The 25,409-nt window shown below is 49.0% G+C and overlaps 8 protein-coding genes across 8 annotated transcripts; 2 read left to right on the top strand and 6 right to left on the bottom strand.

Annotated features, from left to right (window-relative positions):
• Positions 1-176: 176 nt before the first annotated feature.
• On the bottom strand, positions 177-1,133 carry HO173_008101 (uncharacterized protein; the record flags this gene model as incomplete). The annotated part of the gene is made up of 3 exons (XM_037310001.1): positions 177-596; positions 686-810; positions 866-1,133. 3 exons carry the CDS (start codon positions 1,131-1,133, stop codon positions 177-179), a joined length of 813 nt encoding a protein of 270 aa, XP_037163298.1.
• Positions 1,134-2,003: 870 nt separating this feature from the next.
• HO173_008100 (uncharacterized protein) lies at positions 2,004-4,150 on the bottom strand (the record flags this gene model as incomplete). The annotated part of the gene is made up of 4 exons (XM_037310000.1): positions 2,004-2,740; positions 2,901-3,403; positions 3,463-3,540; positions 3,588-4,150. The coding sequence occupies 4 exons, from the start codon at positions 4,148-4,150 to the stop codon at positions 2,004-2,006; spliced, it is 1,881 nt and encodes a 626-aa protein (XP_037163297.1).
• A 421-nt stretch (positions 4,151-4,571) lies between these two features.
• HO173_008099 (uncharacterized protein) lies at positions 4,572-5,424 on the bottom strand (the record flags this gene model as incomplete). The annotated part of the gene is made up of 2 exons (XM_037309999.1): positions 4,572-5,324; positions 5,383-5,424. 2 exons carry the CDS (start codon positions 5,422-5,424, stop codon positions 4,572-4,574), a joined length of 795 nt encoding a protein of 264 aa, XP_037163296.1.
• Positions 5,425-8,155: 2,731 nt separating this feature from the next.
• On the top strand, positions 8,156-8,682 carry HO173_008098 (uncharacterized protein; the record flags this gene model as incomplete). The annotated part of the gene is made up of 3 exons (XM_037309998.1): positions 8,156-8,309; positions 8,441-8,536; positions 8,600-8,682. 3 exons carry the CDS (start codon positions 8,156-8,158, stop codon positions 8,680-8,682), a joined length of 333 nt encoding a protein of 110 aa, XP_037163295.1.
• An 822-nt stretch (positions 8,683-9,504) lies between these two features.
• Positions 9,505-9,831, bottom strand: HO173_008097 (uncharacterized protein; the record flags this gene model as incomplete). Its single annotated transcript, XM_037309997.1, has 1 exon — positions 9,505-9,831. The coding sequence occupies one exon, from the start codon at positions 9,829-9,831 to the stop codon at positions 9,505-9,507; it is 327 nt and encodes a 108-aa protein (XP_037163294.1).
• Positions 9,832-12,450: 2,619 nt separating this feature from the next.
• On the top strand, positions 12,451-15,825 carry HO173_008096 (uncharacterized protein; the record flags this gene model as incomplete). The annotated part of the gene is made up of 6 exons (XM_037309996.1): positions 12,451-12,476; positions 12,554-12,690; positions 12,753-13,272; positions 13,320-13,654; positions 13,709-15,672; positions 15,724-15,825. The coding sequence occupies 6 exons, from the start codon at positions 12,451-12,453 to the stop codon at positions 15,823-15,825; spliced, it is 3,084 nt and encodes a 1,027-aa protein (XP_037163293.1).
• A 6,254-nt stretch (positions 15,826-22,079) lies between these two features.
• On the bottom strand, positions 22,080-22,499 carry HO173_008095 (uncharacterized protein; the record flags this gene model as incomplete). The annotated part of the gene is made up of 1 exon (XM_037309995.1): positions 22,080-22,499. The coding sequence occupies one exon, from the start codon at positions 22,497-22,499 to the stop codon at positions 22,080-22,082; it is 420 nt and encodes a 139-aa protein (XP_037163292.1).
• A 406-nt stretch (positions 22,500-22,905) lies between these two features.
• On the bottom strand, positions 22,906-25,044 carry HO173_008094 (uncharacterized protein; the record flags this gene model as incomplete). The annotated part of the gene is made up of 2 exons (XM_037309994.1): positions 22,906-24,499; positions 24,623-25,044. The coding sequence occupies 2 exons, from the start codon at positions 25,042-25,044 to the stop codon at positions 22,906-22,908; spliced, it is 2,016 nt and encodes a 671-aa protein (XP_037163291.1).
• Between the last annotated feature and the right edge of the window lie 365 nt (positions 25,045-25,409).

The following is a 25,409-nucleotide window of genomic DNA, read 5'->3' as shown; positions in this document are numbered from 1 at the left end:
CGGGTGGAGACGATGAGCGGGGTGGTATTGTGGACGAGCTCGCCGACGTGGACTGCGCGGTCGTAGACGAGGCGGTAGACGTTGCGACTGCTGCCGAGAGCACCGTATTCGACGTCGACTCAACGGATTGACCGCTCGTCGCGGCCGCGATGGGGGTTGCGGAACTCGCCGCCCAGTCAAGCACGTACGTCGTCTCGCCACCCTCTGAACCTGCGGCAGCACTCTTGGTCGGAAAGGCGAGAGAAACACCCCCCGTGCCCGTCCGAGACCACGGATATCGTCATGGTATGCGTAGAGATGGCGCTCGGAGACGTGCTCGCAGGAGGCGCAAAGATGTTCGAAGTGCCGGCCGCAGTCATGGTCGGTACGGTGGAAGTAGCGGACGCAGTCGTAGAGAGGCCATAGCAGCCCCATCCGCGAGGCTTGAAGTCGCGACAGAAGGGGTCGTCGGCGGGGCAGCAATTCGGCGGTGGGGAGGCCCGGTTCGAGCAGTTTGACGAGGTGTGATCGTAGCAGATTGCACCGTCAGGAATGGCGCAGACCTCGCCTCTGGGGCAGCAGCCGGTGACGGAGGATTTGATGTTGCAAGTTGTAAGCTTTTCCGTGTCAGCGATGCCGGCCTTACAATTGAATAGGATGGTGGATCGGGAGAAGATAGAAGAGAGGAGTGGGAAAGAAGACTTACGGCGGGGCAGCAACCCTCCTCACAGCAAGTCTCGTCCGCCACGCAGAACGTATCCCCGCAGCACGTAGATCCAGTCGGCATGCAGAAGGGCGGCACGCTGGAGGAGGCGGCTATGCAGCATTGGTCTGTTCTTCACATCAGAGAACCCCTCTGCCTCACACTTCAAAGAGCACAACTCACCGTCAGGGTTAAAACACTCACAGCTTACTTGCCTCGCACCAAGGTCGTTCGCACTGCTAGGGAAGACCCATACGTCGCCGGGAGTAACATTACGGTAAATAGGCGCTGTGAGGGGCGCGAAGATGGTGGTGTTGGAAGCGAACGCGTGGGTGAGGAGGGCGGAGGAGGAGGTGTTGGATGGGAAGGTTGGGGTAAGGACGTTGGAAGTGGTGATATTGATGCTATAAGCGGTAGCAAAGAAAAGGCAGACGATGGTCGGTAGAAGCATAGTGATGATAGGAATCCGGATAACGGCCATGTGTTGATATTATGAGCTAGCTCTGAAGGCTTTTTGACTGGATGCGATCCAGGTGATACAAGGTTTTTGAGGCGGTGAGACAAGAGTAAGCTCCGTAGTCCAAGCTGAGCTGTGCGGTTGAGAGTTGTGTTTGCAGCGAGAGTAGCAAAGCAGTGTTTCTGTCGGTAGATCTTCTTAAACAAGGAGTGTAAAGGTTTCAAGATTTTATTCTGAAGCGGCAAGAAAGTGAATGCCTTTGTTGACAATGGCTCCTTGACTACCGATGTTTAACACTTCGGCCGCGGTCCAATCACGCAGCTCTACACATAAATGGCAAGCTAGCGGCAAACAATGATGTTAACCAGTGTCTAACACCCTAGCTTCATTGCAGTTGATCGGGAGGGGCATCTATATTGAGTCTCAGGTTTGCGCACTCTCGATGAGATTGAAGTTCAATGGCGCGTGTATGAATTTTCTTGCGGCGAGGAATTGCATGGGCATAACCGCACACTTCAAGGGCAGCATGCGGTATTAAGCAGGCAAGAAGCACAGCCCAATCGGATTGTATACTTGTACCTCTCACATCCGACAAGTCAAAAACCCCCATACTAGCCCCAGGCGAGTCTCTCAGGCCAAAGGGGATATATACAAGCAAAGGGAAACAGCACAACAGACCATCCACAAACCCATGGCCAAAGTACGCTTGACCAAATCAAAAGGGCTTCCTCACCAGCACCGGCTCAACGAGATTGAATTGAGGTCCTGGGACCCCTGGCGTGTTGCCCGTGTTTTCCTTTATTCCACTACGTATTAATCAAGTCAGAATATCTTTCTAAGACTCGATTGGATTTTGACTCAGGTTCAAAAAGGGAGGACGCTCCCAAAGAACATCCAACTCAACTCACTCTCCCCCTGAAAATGAGGTGAAAATGGCTCGAAGGAGCTACTTACGTAGAAGAATTGCTCGTCAGTGGTGGGACTTGGATGAGTGAGCGGTGACTCTGGGCGGTCGAATACCGATGAAACGGGCGACTTTGGCTGTTCGAGCACCGGCCCATCCCCCGATTCCCGGTCAGCTTTCCTTTGATTATGGTGGTCGTGGTGGTGCTTGCGGTGCCTGTGGGGTGGTTGCTCATGGTATCTGTACTCATCATGTTCGTGATCAATGGGCGACTCCCCTCCAACATATTTCCAAAGTCGACTCAAGTCCTTTACGGTCTTACCCCTCGCTTCCTCAGCCACAACCCTGTCACTAGCCGTCCTTTTAAAAGTCAAGCAATCATCACCATTGGCATCTTTACGATTGCCTAGCCCGTACGCATCCTTGACGACCTGCCCAGTGCCAAATTCAAGACCGGTCTCGCGCCTCACAAGGCCCGCAATTGCCGTAAAATCTCTTTGCATAGCCAACCTCTCATCAGGGGTAACAATCCGGTCGAGAAAACGTTCATCGAACTTATCTTCGACTTTAGCTTCATTGTGACCAGCGATTTCCCCTCCAGACTTCCATTTCATGCCTCTTTTCTCTTTGGCTCCCAGCATTTGACATTTTGACAGGGGGAACATGGGATCGAGGTAGTGCTGGTTCAGCATATGACCTAATTAGATCTTGGGGTTAGCATACCCTGTACAATACACGAAGTCGACTAGTAGGTCACGTCTAAGGAGAAAACCCAGAGGACAAATAGCCCTTTTCCGCCTCCAGTACACGTCTCAACGACTCGGCATAAGATCTTCGAGGGGTATGACTCCACATACCTGAGCCTCGCATTCGGACAAATACCGAGCCAGCGTAGCGGTTATGAAGTACATCCTGTACGGAATGAAGTACACCCCAGCGAGGGACCAGATCGTATTCATTGGCATAATGCTCCATATGAGGAATAACATGTTGGCCCTGGTTGGCATCGGCGGGGTCGGCTTTGGATTGAGATATCTGTAGTGATGTTTGATCACCGCGCTGATTGATAGAAGGATTGGACAAGAGCGCGAGGGATGGATTCGAAAAATGTGAGGCCGCGGAACCGAATGTATAGACCTCGAGTTTCGACATGGTTCTAGTGGGTAGCTGTGCAAGTAGGTCGTCGATCGCCAAGGAGACGATGATACCGCCTTGGGAGTGGCCAATGAGGACAACCTTCGTGACAGTAGGGTCGACGAGGATGGCTTTGAGATAGGCGTAGGTCAAGCGAACGCCCGAGTCGTGGTATGAAACAGCTCGTTGGATCAGACACATTCCAAGATCGGCAAGTATACCATAACTGCGTGAGGATGCTAGGTTAGGAGTCGCCGAAATGATTGAGAGAGAGGAGCCAAATACCTTTTGTTGTGAATGCCGATAACGGCTCGTCCGAAGGTCTTCGAGAGGCGGTCAACCTCAAGCTGAGAGGTCGAGTGTCTATAAATGTTCAGAGAAGGTCGATGCGTAGATTAGGCATATCTTACCCGGTACATATGCCATTAACAAATACCCAGCGTTCGTTCTTGTGCTGCTCCGCCAGAGACTTTGTGCCATCGTCCATATTCGGGAGAATGCGTGGCGGTCCTTGCATGGGCAAGGTGATGAGGTAACAAGCCAAACAGCACAATACTGTGGCAGCAAAGAAGACGCCGCCAGGCAGCAACACGAAGGCAGGAAGGGCCATTACCAGAAACAGCACCTGGATCAGGGCGAGCAGTGTTTGCAAGAATCCGACCTTTGTATTCGCGAGACTCGGATAGAGTTCAGCATCCTTGTCTCTGGTCAAGAAAGGTGAGATGAGGTCTGGCACATAAGGAAGCAGCCTGAGTAAAACGCCTGCATCATCGATCATCAGCCGTATTGGGTCTTGACGAGCAGCTCTCGTCGACGCGCAGGCAAGCGGGTCCATCTGTGAAGGGATGTATTTGATGCTGTCACTCATATCGAGAGGAGGCAGGGGCTTAGGTGCTGCAGTATGCTGCCCTGTAAGGGCGGTCTTGTGACCGCCCGAGCCGCTATTCATCGTGCCATCAGGTAGGTACGGCATGACTGAAGACCTTCTAGAGGTGGTGCGGCGAAGAAATGAACGTAGCTATGTTTCAGGTACAAGGCGATTGTTGTAGGGAAAAGCGTATTGTTTTAGGGCAGGTGACCGTACTTATAAGTAATGGAGGAAGAATAGTGCCATTCTAGGACAGGTGTCTATTAGGAACCTGATCATCTGTCAGGCACAAGGAAGTGAGCCATGGCCGCTCTTTCCGTCGCATCAATGGTCTGATGTCCTTTCCCCATAGCGATTTCAAAGTCCGCTATTTCTTCGGCCGGCCCTAAGGCGTGAGGCTATGTGCCTCAAAAGGGGCGCACCGAATGCGCAATAAATGCAAAGCCGAGTAGTGCCGTCTTATTGCATATGACTGTGCGTTTCACGTTTAAACAGTCAGCTCGAACACGGCGCTTTCAGCCTCAATCTACCAGTAATACTCCTCAACGACATTCCACTCAATGTCGCTTTTCCAATCAATATCAGTGGTGGATTTCAGCACGGCGTTCAGGCCAAATTTGCCATGGGTACGCGAGCATATATTTTGGCACGGTAAAATGCCTTGGCCGATCTTGAATGTTCGGATCCAATCATTGCGAGTTCGTTCTTTCCCTCTGCTATTTTCAGTAGTGGCCAGGTCGCTGGCGCAATCTGTCGGCTTCCATTCCCACCTCTCTACAGTCAATTCATCTTTAACCTTCAGTATACCTTCACACCAGCTTCCGATTTTGATAACCATTCCCCTTATGTTCCTTTCCGGTTCGTCCGCTCTCATCACCAAGCTGCTGCGGTTGTGCTTTTTGCCGAAAGCCTCCACCTGTAGATCGTGCCAAAGTTCTTCATACTCGGTCTCTTCCCCCGTGACCGGATCACTATTCTTCCCCTTTTCCAGGATGTCTCCATTGGGCTGCACCCACATATCGCCCTCATCAGGATCAGGATTGTTGGTGCGCGAGTCTATCCAGTGGTCCCAGACCGTGTGTGAGAGCTGCATCGATGAATCCTTGGTCAAAGTGGTGTTTGATTTACCGGCAAATGCCCATGCTAAACAGTTTTTTGTATTAGCTTCCTGGCTCTTTTCTTCCTCGAGCTTCTCACGGAGGATGCGGACATCGACGAAGTAGGAGTCTTTTGAGGTTAGGACGATGGTGGAGGTGGGTTCTTCTGGCTCGCCCGGAAGCTGTACAAGACGTTAGCTCTGACATATTAGAATACGTAGCACAATGGTACTGGCATACTAGGCGGTAGTGTTTGCGCTCACTGATGGTGGGGAGGCCCATGGCTTCTGAGCTCCAAAGGACACTTGTCCTTTGCTGTCACCTCAAGAGTCAGATGGGACAATATGTCTGAGCTAGAATATTAGATCATCGTCACAATTAGAATCTGCATGACCGGATGCGCGGGGATGTAGTGAGATGAAATGGTCATTTGCGGAGTGCGCGCGGATGGCAGCATGATCGAGAGGGGTTTGGCGCTTACTTTTCTTGGCAAAGCTCCAAGTCCGAAAAATACCTCGTACTTGTCCGAGTTCTCCCACCTCCTGCAAGACTTGGCCACTAAATGCCATCAGATTTCAACGCCATGAGGTAACTCGATATACGTTGGGTCTGCTAGCAGGTCTAATTTCTCGCGCGCTGCATTCTTTCCAAACCTCCCAGGCGTTTGGGAATGCAAGTATGCGCTTTGGCCCTTCATCAACAGGTTCGCGATATTTGCCACCCTGATGTCAGTGAAGGTTGCAAAGGTCATGTAGAGGGAATGTCAAATTCTCCCAGTTCCAACAGGAGAAAGATCCATTCCGCTCACCATTTTGTGGGTATCAATCAGTACGAACCGGCTTTTCCCGTCGGAAAACTCGTTTTAAAAGAAAGTTGACGCAAGAAAAAAATTGTGCCATAAGAATTGCCTTGCAGGTGAAATGGCGACTACTCACTGCAAATCTCTGTGATTAATATCACTTTTCCCTGGAAACGTGCCTGAACTGTAGGACTTCAATTCCATTCAGGGATTTCCCCCTCTATGTATAACTTTTGCTATATTCTCTTACTAAAAGATGCTAACCATCGGCTTTGGGCCAACAGAGACGGCCTGATCCTTCTTGCTCCGACTAAGTATCATCTCTTTCAAATATCCAAGATCACAAGGTACATGAAACAGACCCGTTGCTCTTCTTTTAAAATCCTTCCGCCGGGTTTTCTACATTTGGTTTTTCATGGCGTATTACGCCTACAGTCGATTGTTGCATTATCTTCAGCGCCGAGAAATCACGCCTCAGACACATTCCGTCCATTCAAATATCTGCTCAGGAATTTTGCTTCTTTGAGCGTCTTCATTTCGACGCTCATCTCTGCCTGTGGCTACCCAAAATAAATGCCAGCGCGCGAGTTGTCTCAGTGCCTGGAAGGGGGTGTCGTATCGATGCCATCTTTTAATCTTCGTCATCACGGAAAACGTGCGACAGCTCCTGTAATCTGCTTAAACAGTTCTTGGTAGCAGACCTGTAGATCATATCAGTTTCTACGACTTTGTAGCAGGAGGTTTCATACAAAACCAGTGATAATTGAGAGACTACTGTTGAAACTGTTATTTGTCTTGCTTAACATGCACAACAGCATCATCAGCAGAGCCTCGAAGGGTAGGTGCGAATGACCTTGCACTGGATTGCTGTTGTGACAAAAATCATAGTAAGTTTTCATATGACCTCGAGAATTTAGGATACCATGAGTCTGCTTCATGAGGTCGAGGGCCATTCCCTCTTCGCGATGAAATCTTCTCCTTGTATGAGAGCCTGATCGCTGGGTCAAAGGAGAATAGAACTACCCTCGTTTCTCCTCTCCATTACACTGTCTCTTGCCTTGCTCTACGCTCTCGACACTTTGATGTTTATTCTCTTTTCCATTTCCCTCGTCACTCATACAGCGGATAGCCCGCACAGGTAATCTGCTTTCCGTCTCAGTAATAAGAAGTCAAATGAGCAAAATAGCTCACGTCATGTTGTAGACTTTTGACTGTGAGCCTTTTGGTAGGACGGAGGATCAGTGTGCCCGCATTATTGTTGATCGAGCCTGTTATATAACAGATTCAATTGATTCTCACCCTACGTGTGGCCGTCAAGCGCGTGATTTCTTGACCTTCCACACCTCAAATTGAAAGGAGCCTTCTCGACCTCGCGCAATGAGGAATCTTATACTCGTATTCACTAGGATTTGCAATCTACTAGGATTTGCAATCTCTAAAACTTAATCTTTATAAATTATTATTCCACAACATTATAATAAAAAACTCGAGAAAAATTTCTAAAAGAATATGATTTGCGATTTTGATATTTTCAAGAATTTTCAAAATCGAGGTAATAATGATTAATTATAAAATAGCGTAATAAACTTCGATAACTATATCTTAATATATTACTATATAACTTTAATAATTTAAGCTTAATTATAAAAAAAAATTAAAATTATAATAATTATATTTTATATTCTTTTAACTTTTTTTCCTAGTTTTAAATTATATTGTTGTGAAATAATAAATTATAAAAATCAGATTTTAGAGATTGCAAATCCTAGTAGATTGCAAATCCTAGTGAATACGAGTAAGCGGTACGAGGAAGTTCAGAAAGGTGAGCTGTAGCAAAGCAGATGCTGTAGTTAATGCAGGTAGTGACTTGGGAATAGATGCTGCTCTGAACCCGAGAAAGTAATTTGTAATTCGTTGATTGGTCGAGAAGGATTGACAATACGAAGCTTCTCATTCGTGGAGATACCAGGTGGATGGCGTTTAGCGTCACAGTCTCGACCAATCAGAATTTGCATTTTACAGATCAGCCGTATCGATAGCGCGCTCTTCCATGCATGAACTTATTTAATTACCTTCTCTTCCCTCCAACATCAGTTCACAACAATCCCAGAACCTCAAAAACACCTCCCAACACCACTCCAAACCACTAGAAACCAGACACCAGAAACCAGACCCTCAAACAATACATCCACCCTCAATCCTCCCCCCATCACCATGACCGTCCCAACCACCTGCTGCGGCCGCTCTGGCCAAGCTTGCGCCTGCGCTGCCCAAGCCAAATGCTCCTGCGGCAAGCAATCCGCACTCAGCTGCACCTGCGAGAAAGCCAAGACCGAGAACACAGTCACCGGTGCGCGATGCTCGTGCCGTACGTCTCCTCCCCTGCTCCAACCACGCCGTTGCGGCGAGCCCGCTCTCCCTACAACCCCAACGCTCTCGCCTCACTCTCTCAGCAGCAGTTGCGGATGACCATGGTGCTGACCGAGTGCAATCTGATAGGCGCCCGTCCCGCCGGCGCGTGCACGTGCGATCGTGCCGCTGCGGAGAACGCCAAGCCCGCCGGGTCAACCTGTGCCTGCGGGGCCCGTCCTGCCGGTAAGTCGACTGCCAGACCCTTCCCACCGACGGCCTATTACTACACGTTCTGACGCCTGCCAGATGCTTGTAGCTGCGAGAAAGCCTCCGACGGCGGTGTCCTTCCGACCGAGACCGATTTCACCACCAAGGCCGCTGGTGCTTAGGGGGGTTCTCTGATCTAACCACTGGTGCTGCGAGATATGTGGCATTGCGAAGGCGAATGGTGATACCACTTGATGATATGGCGTATGGTTTGGCTTCTTGATACTGCTTGGGAGGGAATGGATGTGTTCTCTGCGGGGAGAGAAAAGCTGCTAGTAGGGGGTGGCGAAGTGCGGTTGTGGTTCTGCTTGCAAGTCTACATGTAACCTAGCTCTCTAGCTCAACAAGAACCCATGAGCATCTCAGCTGCGCACTTCGCAATATCCCGAGTCACTTGTGGAGTTTAGGGAGTGTCCTTTTGCTTGGAATATACAACAACTTTGCTTTTCGTCAACAGACGCTGAGCCCTACGCGTATCACCGGCGGGCTAGCGGAGAGTGAGGTATCATTCGGAGTTGTGGATCCATTCGGGGATGGGGTTTAAAATTTACTTTGTTGTTCTAGGTGAGTACCCTGCCATCGCAGTTGAATCAAATGCCATTGAAGAGTGAGAATCATACATCTAGAAACGAGACGAACGACCGGAAGGAGCTCATACTAACAAACCTTACGCGTCCCATATCGAATTTTTGCTTGAGAACAATGAAAAGGAATCGTGGAAGGGCCGTGATGCGAAAGAGATCATCGGAGTGAAAAGACTCCAGTGAAGCATCGTAATGAGCAGTACTATCTATCCTCCTTACAACCTGTTGCCATCCATCCGCTGAGAATCCCAGTACCGATTCCATTCGTCCAATCCTTGCCCGAGCCCGAAACCTGCAAGCTGTCCTGATGAAAGGACTCCTCCACAACTTGGCAAATTGGCAGTTAACCCTTCCTCAACTTTAGTGCTCAGCCCCCACTTCGTACAGAGTGTGTTGCCGACAATGCATCTGATCCTCTAAAAGCTGGACGATCTCATCCTCAGGGAACAGCCTGGCAGTATCGATTGCTATATGACCCCCGTTATTCCGGACGTCCAAATCGCAGCCTTTTCCCAGTAGAAGTTTGACAATGTCGACGCGCTTCAAAATTACTGCGGACAACAGCGCAGTATCTCCTCCGCAGGGTCTCAATCTCTTGTGCCAAAGCAGCACAGTCTTCGTATCGTACCACCCAAGTCCGTAGCCCTTGAAGTCCCTGGTCCCTGGCTCATCGTCTCGAACGTTCATAGCGTGTCTGAGCCCGAGGATATGTTATCTGGGTCCAACAAGTCTGGATTCGACGATCATGATTTGAATTATGAGATTAAATAGCTGTATCGGGAGAGGGTGAGTATCCGATAACCGCCGAGCCGAGGCAACATTTTAGCTTCAAAAATCGCGTCTTTCAAGAACGCGACTTTTTTACATCCTTCCTTACTATTCCACCAAATACAGTCCAATATGGCTAAAATTGCTACCCTACCTCAGCCTGATAAGGACGAACTACATGAGGCCCAGAAACGTCAAAAAAAAGAGGCCACGACCGAGGCAAGGAAGGAAAAACTCAAGCAACGTGATATTCTTCTCCGACGCATACCTGCACTACCTGAGTATCAACCACTATAAATCGAGTACCGTGCACCCGTTAGTCACTTTCCGGATGACTTCACAGTCCTCTCATATCCAGTGTTTAGCCTCATATGGACTGCTACTATCTGGGACATGCTTTGTAAGAGTACAAATTTGTATGCTTCTCGGCAGAGTCCTCCAGATCCTCACTGGAAACCCACCCGTGTTCCGGAGCTGAAAATCTTCGTCGCTATTACAATCTATATGGAAATCTATCGCTTTCCTACTATTCATGATTATTGGAGGACTGATGAGTGGGATTACTCAAGGAAGGTAGAAAAGACAGGCGATCTCGGCAACCTCCCACCCCACTTTCTACTCTACCGAAACCAGTACGAGGTAACCATGAATGGTAAGACTTGAAGACCGTTCGATAGTGTTTTATGTGTCGTTTGGATCGTTTGGATCGTTAGAACAAAGGATTTCGGAGGTTTGGTAAAGAAATAAGCAGTAACAGTGAGGGAGTACGGAAGACCAGAGGGGGATGCGCTGTCTGTAAAATCTCTTTATGCAAGGAAGGGACTTGTGTCGAATGATTCCACTATAGGAAGGATTGAATGGAGTCTATGTAATAGATTGCGACCATTTAATATGGATTATATAGTGGTTTTACAGTGGTGGTGTGGATAATAATGCTAGAATTCTCAAATGTTGCCTTCCGGCGGTTATCGGATAGCTCATGGAGGATACTAGGCAGGCACTGGTTGAAGAATGACGCATTACTTACCGCTGTAAGATGAATCTCAACGCGTCGAGCAAGTCAGTCGATTTGAATTGTTTGCATCTCCAATCTTCTCTTCAGCGTCTCAATGCACTCATTCACCTTTTAAGTTGACTTTCTCCAATTTAGGGTTGCCGATAATGCCATAACGTTGCGAATAGATAAATATCTCGGCGAGGAACTCATTCAGGACCTTAGAGGTACGCTCCAGTCCCGCCAAAGACACAGCACACCCGCTCATTCTCTCAGACAACGATGCGTGATCACCTTTAGCGATCCCAACAGAAGTATTTTTAAACCCATGATACCTCGTCCGATTCTCAACAGCTGCAATGCTCTTAACCTCGCGACCCAAATCACGGTCCAGCAAGTACTAGTACCCAAGCATAATACTCACATGCAGCGCCAAGAACAACGGATGTTACGCCCATGCCTTCTGATGGCTCGTAATATCCTGTATCGCTTCAAAGATCCAATCATCACCCAACAAACAGCCTCGGTTCTCCCACTCCCAAAATCATGCGTTCAAGCAACAGCAAAAAGGTCCGGCATATACAACGAAAAAACAAGCGTATTGACATGCTCCGTCTGACGGGCTGGCATGATAACGAAACTGCTGGGCTAGCAAAGCTATATCTGTAAGCTTCCTCGATCTTGAAATTTTCAAGAACGGCATCAAGACTGGAGTCTCGAATATCCAGTTGCCAAGGCCGTACATCTTTGTGCAGTCGAACCCACACCAAGCGCAGCAACGCAGAAGCCCCAGTCTCTTACAGAAGATTCTTAGTTAATCGAGGTCCAACGTCGACCTTTGGTATCCGCCCTCTCTGAAGCTCATGCGAGGGATGAGAAGGCCATATTTCGGAGACGTCGAGGTCGTTGGATTCTTCGTTGAAGCAGGAGGATGGATAAACAACAGCGCGATCAAGCAAAACGGTGCAGAGACCCTCTATTGCAGAAATTCAAGGGCTGAGAAGCATCTGGGTGTTGGAGTAAGAGATTATACGTATGACAGGCTATCGAGAGTTTAAGATGGAGAAAGGAAAGTCCCTTTGTTTTAGTATTCGCCGAAGCCTTTCAAGAGATGCCTTATGATTAGCAGTCTGCATGGGCCCTTGTCAGCAGGTTTGGCCAATTGAGAAGATGCGACAAGAGCTCAGCTTCCTTGACTTGGACTCGTCGTGGGTAGCTAGCTCTGGTTTGTGGCCAGTCTGAGCTTTGATTGCCATCTTATCCACGGGGAAGGGCAACCCGTCTGCGGCTAGAGAGTGACAGCAGGGTTGCGCTACCTCATTGTGGATTAGAGTTTGTAAATCTACCGATAATCGAGATTGTGTCAGAGCTGCTTTGCTGCCTGCACGTGTTTTGATCTTATCCTGTAAGGCTACACAGTCGAGACTTTGGTGGTTCTTGCTCTGGAGATTGAGACGGGCAACTTTTCTTGCCAAGCCCTGCATTGATCGACGGCGGGCACTAGAAATACTCTAGCCGCGGACCGGCATCAACGCCAAGCCGAAATGCATTTGGCGGCGACCCCAATCGGGTCTTGATTTCCAATGCACCGCTACTTCAATCACTCCGCTCCTATGACCTAGCCATTCATCCTGACCTCACTTCAAGTCACCAGCTACCTGCTTTCCCTCAAAACCTGCAGAGCTTCAGCTTCCTGCAGCTGCCAAGTGGGCCCCCAGATCGCAGAGGACCGCACCACACTCCTGTACTCAATACATCAATCTCGCAAGTAGTGTTGTCATTCTGTGAGGTCGTCATCAGTGCATTCATCAATCGGCTGAAGCCCCCCACCACATCTCCCGTGAAGCTGGCGCATCCTTCAAACTGGCGAGCGCGGCGGCAGCCGGCTTCCTGGGCCGGTCCTCAGCAGGAAACAACAGCTCTATGCGAGGGCTCGTCCAGTTCATAGCCGACCTCAGAAACGCTAGAGCAAGAGAGTTGGAAGAGAAGAGGATTAATAAAGAGCTAGCAAATATCCGGCAAAAGTTCAAGGATGGAAATCTGAACGGGTATCACAAGAAGAAATATGTGTGCAAACTGCTGTACATATACATTCTAGGATGGAATGTCGACTTCGGACACCTCGAGGCTGTCAATTTGATCAGTGCGAACAAGTACAGCGAGAAGCAGATCGGATATTTGGCCGTTACGCTGTTTCTGCATGAACAGCATGAGTTGCTCCATCTGGTAGTGAACAGTATAAGGAAGGATTTGCTGGGGCACAATGAGCTGTTCAATTGTTTGGCGCTGCATGCCATTGCAAACGTCGGCGGGCGGGAGATGGGCGAGGCTTTGAGTGGGGACGTACATATGTTGCTGATATCACCGTACGTATGGGATGAGAGAACAAGGGGGCAACGGCTGACGGAAGTAGGACATCGAAATCGTTCGTCAAGAAGAAAGCGGCTCTAACACTACTACGGCTGTATCGGAAATACCCAGGCATCGTGCAGCAAGAATGGGCGGAGAGGATCATCTCGCTGATGGATGATGCGGATATGGGCGTGTGTCTCTCGGTCACCTCGCTTGTAATGGCGTTGGCTCAGGATCAGCCGGATCAGTATAAAGGTGGATACGTCAAGGCAGCACAACGTCTGAAAAAGACTGTGGTGGACAACGACATTGCGCCGGACTACCTATACTACAAAGTGCCTTGCCCGTGGATTCAGGTGAAGCTGTTACGGTTGATGCAGTATTATCCGCCCTCAGGTTCGCACCTTTGAATTCTTCAAGCATTGGTTGCCATTGCTAACACCAGAGTAGAGGATACTTACGTCCGAGGCCTGATACGAGAGTCGCTACAACAGATCCTACACGAAGCAATGCTCATGCCGAAAAACGTACAGCAAAACAATGCGCAAAATGCGGTCCTTTTCGAAGCCATCAACCTCGTCATACATCTAGACACAGAACACAATCTGATGGTGCAGATATCCTCAAGGCTAGGGAAATTCATACAATCACGCGAAACCAACGTCAGGTATCTGGGACTTGACGCGATGACCCACTTTGCTGCTCGAGCTGAGACACTGGATCCAATTAAAAGGCATCAGAATATCATTATCGGGTCACTACGAGACAGAGACATTAGTGTCAGGCGGAAAGGTCTCGATCTGCTTTACAGCATGTGTGACCCTTCAAATTCTGAACCCATAGTCAACGAGCTTCTGAAGTATCTACAAAGCGCAGACTTTGCTATTCGAGAAGAGATGGTACTCAAGATAGCGATTCTGACCGAGAAATATGCCACAAACATCCAGTGGTATGTGGACATTTCGTTGCGGCTGATCGCAATGGCTGGTGATCATGTCAGCGACGAGGTATGGCAACGTGTGATCCAAATCGTCACCAATAACGAAGAGCTTCAAGTCTATGCGGCGCAAAACATTCTGAACTACGTCAAAGCGGAGCAATGTCACGAGACCCTGGTCAAGATTGGAGGTTATCTGTTAGGGGAATTCGGCCATCTGATCGCAGATACAAAGGGCTGCAGTCCTATCGAACAATTCTTAGCTCTCCAGACGAAGATGCAGGGTTGCTCCTCAAGCACAAGAGCTATCCTCCTCTCTTCCTTTGTCAAGTTCGTTAATCTTTTCCCGGAAGTTAAAACGCAACTACTGGTCGTCTTCAGGGCTTACAGCCATACGCTAGACTCGGAGTTACAGCAAAGAGCTTGCGAGTACCTCACTCTTGCAACACTTCCCACCGACGACCTTTTACGAACAGTTTGCGATGAAATGCCGCCCTTCCCAGAACGTACATCGGCCCTCCTTTCACGACTTCATGGCAAGCACGCTGGCACAAGCGACAAGCGGACATGGATAGTAGGTGGCAAAGACGCAAACACCGACTCCAAAGAAATCCTTCTGACCCAATCCACTGGCCTCAAACGATCCTTCACGCCCACAGCGAATGGCGCTCTCCCCAACGGTACCCCGACCCCCACCACCAACGGCACGAACGGCAGCACCACCAATGGCAATAAACACGGCCTTGAGGACCTCGACATGTCCTCAGCCCCCTCCCAACCTCCTCCCAACCTCGCTTCGGCGGCCCACCTCTCTCCCGGCTGGGAACCGGGCTACCGTCGTCTTCTCTTCGTTGCCGAATCCATTCTCTATGAAGACGCTCAATTCCAGCTCGGTCTCCGCTCTGAATATCGTGGCGCTATGGGCTGTCTCATTCTCTACTTTACCAATCGCTCTCCTTCCGCCATTGGCTCATTTACAACTACCCTTGACAATCCTAACCCAGCAGATCAACTACGCATCGATACGAAAAGTGCACCGGATAATTCGATACAGCCGGAGGGCCAAGCACAACAAACAGTCATGTTTGAAGCTAAAGGCGTTTTCTCTCTCCCTCCTACAATACGCATATCTTACCTAGCCGGCGCCTTACAAGCCTTTACTCTGCAATTGCCTGTCGTGATGCACAAATATATGGACGCAGCCGACTTATCCGCCGATGATTTTTTCAAAAGATGGCGACAAATAGGCGGTGCGCCGCGTGAAGCTCAACGTGTCTTCGGTCTAAAGGATGGCGGTGGGCGAGGAAAGGCGATGGGTGACGCAGAGTGGACGAGAAAAATGGCGGAGGCGTTTGGATGGGGAATCCTGAAAGGAGTGGATCCAAATGAGAGAAACGTGGTCGGTGCGAGTGTCTTGCATACTGGGGTGGGAAAACTGGGGTGTCTGCTGAGGCTGGAACCGAATTGGGATACTCAGGTGAGTGACACTGTTTTCTCAAAAGTAGAGGAATAATGCTAATTGTAGTAGCTCTACCGCATCACGATACGAGCGACTGATGAGAGCGTCCCACCTGTGCTAATGAAATTCATGGAGGAGACGTATTCGATGGGAGTGGAAAGGGAAAAATAGGACCATCGTGTCACTCTCGACTAGGTGAAGCGACGCATTGAACGAAAGAAACTGACGCATGGACATTGTACGTATGGTAAGAAAGCATGGGCATTTAAACTGTCACTCGAGTAGCATTCACGATATCTTAGGGCATGTACATAGTGAACGGCATGGCTCGATACAGGCTTCACATGCCAAACACCATCCCTGCAACTTCGCAGTACATTAACCTAATTCAGTGTCGTCTCAGAGTCTTCACAAGAGCCTGACAACACTACTTCGAGAGTCTGTCAATCACTCGAACATAATGAAACCCAGCTTCATGCAAAACGTTTCTCCGGATTCACTGGGGTCACGCTTCATTCCCAATGAGTCGCATGTGCATTAAACATTCATTCTACAAGTCCGTGAATTTGCCTTAGGCATTAGGGAGTATTTAAACCCCCTACATTTCCTACCTCCGTTCTTCTCTTCTCTTTCACATACCATTCATCTATCGATGGCCTCTTATACTATTACTCCTTCTCTGCTATACTTTATCATGTATTAACACGTCCTCGCATGATCTTCTCTATATCTATATCATATACGTCGCACATACGGGGAGACGAAACCTCAGATTCTGCCTCCGTCCCACCAAGAAGCCACGCGAACGCTTCTTCCTTGGCTTTGGTTTGTTCGTGACACACCACCGTTGCCTTGCTCTGGTTGTAGTGCTGACAACTGTTGAGGACTTGGGCGAGACCTTCAGGCTGAATTGTCAAGCGTCATTGCTTACTGCGAGCCGTGAAGGCGAACAAGCAGAGAACGGTATTTCCTCTAGTGCTACTTTGTCCCCGGGGGCCGAGCCCGCGCTGACACGACCAACAGAGGCTGAGGCGTCAACATTCATGAGCCAGAACCCCGTCCTATTATCTACTGAGACTGAAATAGCTGTCACCGTCGGACGGCCCAAATGCAAATTCGTCGCGACCAACCCGCAGTTTCAGGCATTCTTAGGGATCGTCCACGGAATATCCATCGTCGATCTCCGAACAGGGCACCCAGTCCATCGAGGCCGTGACAATCTTCACCACAGATGAAAGTGACAACTACCATCTGCTGTGGACTCTGAAGCACTACCTTCGGCTTCATCCTCCATGGCTGCAGGAGGCACAACGCCTGTGTGTGCAAGAGGCAGAGAGCAACGAAAAACCGGCCGGGGCGAGAGGAGGAGGCGCTCAAAGACCGGACCTTGGCCGCAGGGAGCACGGCTGAGCAGGCATTCTCCCAAAGACAACGTGACACGGTCAGGGACCAGCTTGAGGGTGCGGTCGGAGATCTCCGACGAGTGAGACCGGAGAGGCAAGACGCCATCGGTGCTCGGGGGCTTTTTGTTGGAAGCAGACAATCAGGGGGCCATTGCATTGACCAAGGACCCTCGCTTTCACTCACGCACCAAGCACATTGACATCCAATGGCATTTCGTACGGGACCAAGTGGAAACAGGAGCAGTCACATTCGAATGGGTACCCACCAACGACATGGCTGCGGACGGACTTACCAAAGCCCTTACAAATGACAAATTTGCTACATTTGTACACCAAATTGGACTCAAGAAGAGTGGATAGGAGGAACAGCCCAAATTTGGACTGTGTGGGAGTGTTGGAATCAGCCAATAGGAGGCCAGCATGTCTACACACTACTAAGTTCCAAATAGGTGTTGTGACTACTTCTCATGGTGGCAAATAGCCTTATGGTGGCAAATAGCCTTAGCGTGGCTTCACACCATAGATAGGTAGTCACCTCCATCCTTCCTACATACTTCTTCATAGAACATGACAATGAATAACTATTCTACATGATATGAGACCATTGAATGCACACAATATCCAATACTTTTGCGCACCGAACTCCAAGCCGAGAGGGCTGAAGCCGAAGAGCTCGAGGTTATTGTCACGGTTTCAACCACCTTACTTGTCTTCTGGCCTAAATATGTGCTGGGGCGCGGGCTTCCCAGTAGTGAAAAGCTTGCCGAGTACTGGTTTTTGACTGTTTAATTCTCAGGGAGACCCCCTAAAACCCCTCGGACCCCTCGGGGGCTCTTTAAGAGGGCTCTCCGAGAGCTTGTATCGGAGGGGCTGCCAAAGCAAGCTCGAAATCAATCAAATATCACTAAAACAATCAAATTTCGAGCTTGCTTTGGCAGCCCCTCCGATACAAGCTCTCGGAGAGCCCTTAAAGAGCTCCGAAGGGTTTAAGGGATTTTAAGGGATCTAACCCTGAGAATCGAGACGTTGTGATTTATTTGATATACTTAGGGGAGACCCCCTAAAACCCCCCTGACCCTCCGGGGGCTCTCCGAGGGCTCCTGCCGGAGAGGCTCTTCTCGCAAGCTCGATAGTTAGACGAATACTTTATCAAATTTCGTCTACGCTACGTTATTTGAAAGCGTATAAATAATTCTATAACTCTACGTATTTAGTTTATTATTATATTTTTGATAAAATAAAAGGAATCAAAAAAGGTAGATTTAAGGATTTTGAAGTTCTTTTCCAGCTTCCTCTTTTGGACGTACCCGTGTGCACCCGCGTTTAGATCGAAAATGAAGAAATAAGGTGTGTTTTAGACTGAAAATGGTGAAATCCGATGATCTGATTGGTCACTAGCCTCTCAGCGTAGCACCCATTCTTGTTTTCAAGTCTTGAGCATTGAGAAAGCAAGCTTTCCAATTAGGCTTAGCGTGCCAAGGCCTTTCGGCCTTTCTACCCCGCTGTGAAACCCACACTTTGTAATTGTTCTACATAGATGGTATTCTCTTCACACTACAATGAAGAGTTATCACACACACCATTGAGTCCCTGACAGTTATCGTTATAGGACCGTGTACATCTACAGCCTCGTCAGTTCTTTGAATCAGAACCGAATACTAAAGTCCCAGGCCAGCAGCGGTATGTGCGCTCGCTCCAGACACAGCCGTTGATGGGAAGAGGAGGATGGGGAAGGGAAGGAGGTCGAAGTCAAATCTCACGATTCAAAATGGTTTCTGCGCCGACTATGTTCGCGTAGCTCTCGCTATCAAAGATCCTTCGCAGCTTATCCGCACAACTTGCTCCTAGGCCCGCAGCATAAGCCTGGACAGCAAAAGCGAAAGAATGACTCGACTCGCTTTTGGGAGTCAAGCCGCAAGCTATCTCCAGCCAATAAGCGGCGATATCCGTATTGTATCGTGACGAAGCATAAAGACTTCGGTACCGTCATCGTGGAGCGACAGGGCGTACCAGAAGTGTAAGCCCGGCCAGAGATGATAGGTGGGAAGAGGGAGGAGGGGAGAAGGGCCAGCTCATACGACCTATCACAGACATGGCTGATTCGATGACTGCACAGCCAAGCTAGATACCAGTTATGCAGCCGTCTTTGTGTTATCAGGCGATGAATGAATATGGCTATGTCTTGCCAGATAACAATTGTTCGATCATCTATGGACCCATGGTAAGCATTCAAGATCTCATCAACATGATGGAGTATCAGCTAGTTAATGCAGCCTGCATCCATTTTCATCGATGAAGCTACCTTCGTAACCCTCTTCAAGCTTCCAGAGACAGATTTGAAATATTACTCTATAGATCTAGACGACATCACCGAAGTACATCACGTCATTCTTCAAAGGCTCTTCTTCAAACAATCTTGCCATTGATCAGTTTGTCAAACTTTAACTTCTGCACGACCAAGAGAGCGACGCTGGAGTCGAGCTCCATCGTGTCAACGAGCCATCCGAACCTTGAATACTCTATCACCGCTCTACATTTTTCACACCCAAGGATTTCTTTCTCTGCCAGATGCAGATGATGATAACGATCCTGAGTACATTGAGAACAACCCAAAAACCACAACATAAGAAGTAGTCCATGAAAAATCATCATTCACACCTTTAATAGGGCCCCTTCTATTTAATTCGCAACCAAACCTTTCCCGAAATCATATAAACATGGATGTCTTCCAGGATAGACAGCACAAGGTATACGAGACTAATTCTCGGACATCACGCCGTCACAGCTCGAAGTGATGACTAGCAACATGGCAGACCTCTTGCTCCTAGTCTTTTGCATTGCTTGTCATCCTCCTACTGCTCACCGCCTGGGACCGTATCTTGACATGACACAGTCGATACAGTCAATCACACCACGCAAGACGGCGGAATCCAGGTGCGCAGATGGCATCTAGATGGCCAGGAATCTCCAAGGAGAACTGGAACGAGGTAACCACCGTCCGAGACAATGCCCAGACCAAACACACACGAGAATTAGTCAGAGAATGACGGTGATGCGGCTCCCACGATGCAAGCGGCAAGCCTAGATTGGAAGGACGATGTTCGCCAATTGTACGGCGAGAGATCCGACCAATGGATCGTGGTCATCTACGTTTCCTGGAATTCTGCCTTCGCACTGATGAGCCAATACAGCCACCTTGTGCGGCCTCCACCGAGGCGCTTGACGACTGACTGTAACATCAAATTTCGAAGGGCCCCGGATCGTCAGTGGATGGGAACGATGCCACTACGACACCCGCGACTTTAGCGCTACCTTGTGAGCAATCCAGACGGTGGTACCATCAGCCTGACCCCCAAAACCATCACCCTGAAGTGCAGCAAAGCCTTTTTTGAGACGCAGAAGAGCCGGGTACACGAGTTTGCAAAATCTTTCTGTAGAGTGAACGACGAAGTTGGGTTCTCACCAAGGGTTGACTAGGGGGAGGTTGAAATGTGCTTCAAGATAGAAGATGGCGACTATGTACTCCTGCGGAAACGCCCTTGTCGCTGAAAAGATTCGTCAGCTTAGTCTCCACTGCTCATTTTACTAGAGCGGTAACTAATACTTAACTCTTATCTAGTTTGAGTCTCCGACGATGTTGAGGTTTTGGGGGCAGCTGGACTTCCCAGCGACTTGGCAGGCTCGGAATGGTAATTCAGGGCACAATGGTTACTGCTGGAAAGGCGGTCCCACCGCTGCCCAACTTCAAAGGTAATTGCCAAGGCGTTGTCATCCTATCCAACGGCAAGGTGTCTGTCATTGTGTCCGATGTCCGGCTTTGTGCTGGTCCCGGCAATCAGATTCCCCAAATTCAATACGGATGCTGCGAAGGCCAATGCTGGCATCGAGAAGTACAATGTGGTTAAGGTTCGGGTCGGGCTTGTTGAGAACCTGTATCCGACTGCTTTCGAGAAGGTAGAAGGGTTAGATGGCAAGGCTTTGAGGAAGAGCTGGATTTGGCAGGCGCCGCCCATTCCGCAGCCGCAGTCTCCAATCAATTTGCAGACACAGGCCGGCCGTTCAGATTCCAGGGCTGAGATCTTGCATAAATACCTATCGTTATCAAAGAGGGGGAAAGCGTGCTGCATTCGGAGAAGGATGGATGGAGAAAGAGGTGACGTTGGGACAGATATTCCTCCGTCCTCACCGTATGAATCACTTCATGTACGAGAATAGACCAATTCACCAGGTGAAGACTACATTCTTATAACCTCTTAACTCATGTCTACACCGAGTCGACAATACTGTAGCGTGATAACTTGATCTTCCTCAAGCACAGGCCCCAAAATCCCAACCACCGTAAGACAGAGCTCCGCCGCATTCATCCTGCATTTCTCGACATCCTTTGTCTGACCGGACTTTCGAGGAAGAAAATCGTGCGCAGGGAGACATAGGGACGAAATCGAATGATACACAAGCTGACTAAACAAGCCACTGTCTACACGAGAGGCTAAGAAGCACCGGAAAATCGTCGTCAGTGGTGAGTATATGAAGATCTCTTGGTCCCTTGTAATGTATAAATCTCGGCGTTGTATTACCAGCACATCTTTATCTCTCTTTATCCGAGATGTCGGTGTAGAGAGTGAGGGAGAGCTGAATCGACGAATTCTATGATCCTCTCGTCCTTGCATTTCCCTAGACACTGAAGTCGCTCGTATGAGTGGAAGTCGTCGTCTTACACGATGCTCATGTTGAGATCATGTGACACCGCAGGTGGAAACAAGCGTGGTCAGTGTTGGGTAACGTGGGACTTGGTATTTGGGTCCCGATAGCTTCGATGTTGTGCGTGAACGAATCCGGGGCAATCTTGCATGAAATCCAGATATCAACGTCTTCATTTATTCTAACAGTCGATTACACCCATCCGACACACATTATTGGCTCAGTTGGCCGCCGAAGTACCCTGGAGAATGACACCCAGTCAGCCATGCCACGATTATACCCACCAACAGCAAACATGGCAGTGGTATTAACGACTCACACTTATCTCTTGAGACGCTTCATGAATGCAAGAAGGGATCGTCCCGACCACCACTGCAAGCTGGAAGGAATGGACTTTTGATTTTTTCGCGCTTTTTTAAGCACTTCTGAGGTTTTTTCCTCTCCCAACAGATCCAACAGTATCTTTTGAGCTGACTGGGCAACATCAACTTGAACATCCTGGCGTACGTGCAGATCAGCGGCTCTCCCTGTCATCTTCCTGGCCAGGGTCTTCTGTCCAGTTACGATACGCTGTTGTAGGTTGGCGCCGTGGGAAAGTAGGGATTCGATGACCGGTAGATTATCATCGTCGGTAGCACCGAACCGACCCTTGATGGAAGATCGGAGGAAGTTACCCCACACCGTAGAGTCCTTGTACTTATCGTTGGGTCTGGCGCCATGTTGGAGAAGAATATCTATCATCTTCAGATCGTAGCTTGCTGCGAAGTACTTCGTCGCCGGAGATTCTAAAACAGAACCTAGGAGGATGCTCTTGTCTGACCGCGTCAGTGTTATTCTAGTTGTCAATATTTCCGTGATATAGAGATGGAGCCTTCTCTGGGCTAAGAACTCCAAGAAGTCAAGTCCGCCTCTCTTCCACTTAAAGAGGCCTGCCTGCTTTGAAACACATCGGCCTACCTCATCTAGTAGGTTGGACTGTGGAACATGACTCTCATACTCAAGCTTACTGGCGTAGTGTGTGAGGTCTTCTAGGAGGTCGTATGGGAGCCAGTCGTCGTCTTTGAGTACGCTATAATCTAGCGCTTTCAGTTGAGCAAGCAATGCCTTGCAGAAACGCAACTTAGGCTCAAATCCGGCCTTGAGGTGCTCAACAAGCATGTTCTGCATGTCTTTCGTGTGCAGAAAGTCGCGGACTGTGCGGTGGTGGAACTCCACCTTGGGTGCGTGGAACCGATAACTGTATGTGCTGGGACAATAGGTTCATGACTTTGCTGCTAACCACTTCCAGTAGTCCTTTACAGCGACCGTTCAGCCGCCTGCGCATGTCATCTTGTCTGGATGAGATTTCTTCAGTTGTGAGAGGATTGAAGGGTGCAGCTGCAACAGCGTCAAGATCTTCCTCATCAAGGAATGAGTACATCATCAAAGGGAGTGGTCGTTCGGTTTCGAGGGCAAATTCAAATGCTTGGGCAGTCTGCTCTCGGTAAACAGGCTCGACCGAAGTAATCATGTGGCCAAAGTATTTCTCAAGCGTCTCTGGAAATTCCTGGAGTCTCTTCTGTAAATCGTAGATTCTATCGGCATTCCTGAGACCCGCGAGGAGTGATCTGACCACCAGTATAACCCAGAGGAACACGCCTCGAGCTTTTTCTACAATCTCATGGACCAGGTCCTGACTGCGGTCGTCGCTGGCCTTTAGCGCTCTGAAACGCAAATTCTCTTCCAGAGTATTCCGAACGTAGATTCTGATATCTTCGCGAGTGAGATCTTCGAGAGTTAACTGTGGATCAGAAGATCGACCGAAAGCGTCTATGAACTCGTTGTAGGGTCGACTTGAGATGCAGAGCTTGATATCTGGCCAGCTCCGAAGACTTTCTAGGACGCTTACGATATGATCAGGGTCGCCGTCATACTCGTCAAGACCATCAATAAAGAAGCAAAATTTAGCTCTCACCCCGCTTTGTTCTTTAAGCTGCTCTATTGCGTGCCAAAGTTCTTCCCGACTCCATGGCTCAACTTCTCTCACAAAAGGGCGAAATGTCTTTGCTTTGGAAGCGCAAACGGTGCGAGTCAGATCTGGACACTGACTCAGTATCTCATACAGTAGCGAACGAAACAAGCCTTCCTGTGACTTCTGCATACTAGATCCCGAGTTCCAGAAGAAGAAGCTCGCAGTGACGAGTTCTTTAGTCCCCGCCCATGATTTCAATGATTCTGCTGTCTTGGTATGGTTGAGCAGAAACTTCATCAATGTTGATTTACCTGAGCCAGCTTTGCCCATGATCCAGTATATTCCGGTCTGAGATCGTACCCAGTCGTCGAACTTTGTTGGCGAAGACGGGTCCAGCACCCATCTGAATGTCTCTTCATGGGCGGACTCGACAGTTGCCTGCCGATGCTTTATGTAGTCGAACCAAAGGCTGTTGAGAAGCATGTTATCGGATGCCGATGATCTGACCTCCTCGGCCAAGCTGAAAATGTTATTCGACAGTCCTTTCATGTCTTCCCATGATGGTGATGATGGTGTCATTTCCGTGGCATCACCAGAGCTCAATCTTTGGACGGCCTTAGGCTCATCTCGTGCGGTTTCGTTACGACGTTTTGTCTCAGCTTGCAGTTGAGAGATTGCATCGTGGACGCCCTTTACTAGGCCCTCTAGCTGTTGCATTCCATCTAGCTTTAATCTTTTGTTCTCGGCGACAAGGCTTGCCAACATCATCTGTATTTCCGATTGTCCCTCGCTGTACATCGAGATTGTCAATGACTCTACGTATATATATAAAGACACATCGAAAAGTCTAAATAGAGGGCACTGGGTGCAAGGATTGTGTTCTTGGAAACGGATACGCAAAAAGCGACCTCACCTGAGCATTAATTGCAAGCCATATTGCGTTTCGTTTCGCAATTTCTCCATGCGCTTGACGAGTTCTTCAATCTGTTCTTTCTTCCACACGCTTCGCAAGGCTTGAACGAAGCTCTTCCATTTCCCGTGATCACCGTGGACTTTAATCTTGTTAAGAATTTCGAGAATTTCTTCAGCAACACCTTTACAGTTACTAGCCAGGCTTCTAATCGAATCTGGTATTGCTCCTGGCTCAGAAGGAGCAGCCAAGGCGTTATTGAGATTTATAAGATCGACGGAGATGGCTTCAATGACATCGTTCTCGGCGGATGCACCAGTGCGGGACCCATAGAGGCTTTTGGTGTCATGGAGGACTTTGCAAAAAAAGTCGATGAATTCCACGATATTCCCAGCGAGCCCAAGAGCAGTCACAGGGTCAATCATCTTGAGTAAGAATTCACGCTGAGAAGGGACGATTGTCCTCAGAGTTACCCGAACTCACGTTAGACAAGGCATCCACCGCTAGATCAATGGACGCACAGAGGAGCACTGGAAATGGAACTCTAGGACTCCGGCATGAACGAGTAGAAAGGCTGAGGTCGAGAGAAAATTTCCTGTTTGCCAGACACATAGGCAACGACAAGATTGTGAGTCTCAACAGCGCCAGTCAGTTGTAAGGGCGTGCTCGATGGCGCAACGAACCTCGGGAGAGCGCTTCGATGATACTCCACATTTCTCAATGGTTGATTCGACGTCGCTGTATAGAATGCATGATAGCTTCGAGTGTGACAGGCAGCTTGCCACATTGC

The sequence above is a fragment of the Letharia columbiana genome (assembly GCF_014066305.1).
Source record: "Letharia columbiana isolate WasteWater2 chromosome Unknown Sc0000027_s0, whole genome shotgun sequence".
Classification (NCBI taxonomy): Eukaryota; Fungi; Ascomycota; class Lecanoromycetes; order Lecanorales; family Parmeliaceae; genus Letharia; species Letharia columbiana.
Note: the sequence above shows the minus strand (reverse complement) of the source record. Positions and strands in the feature narration are given on the sequence as shown.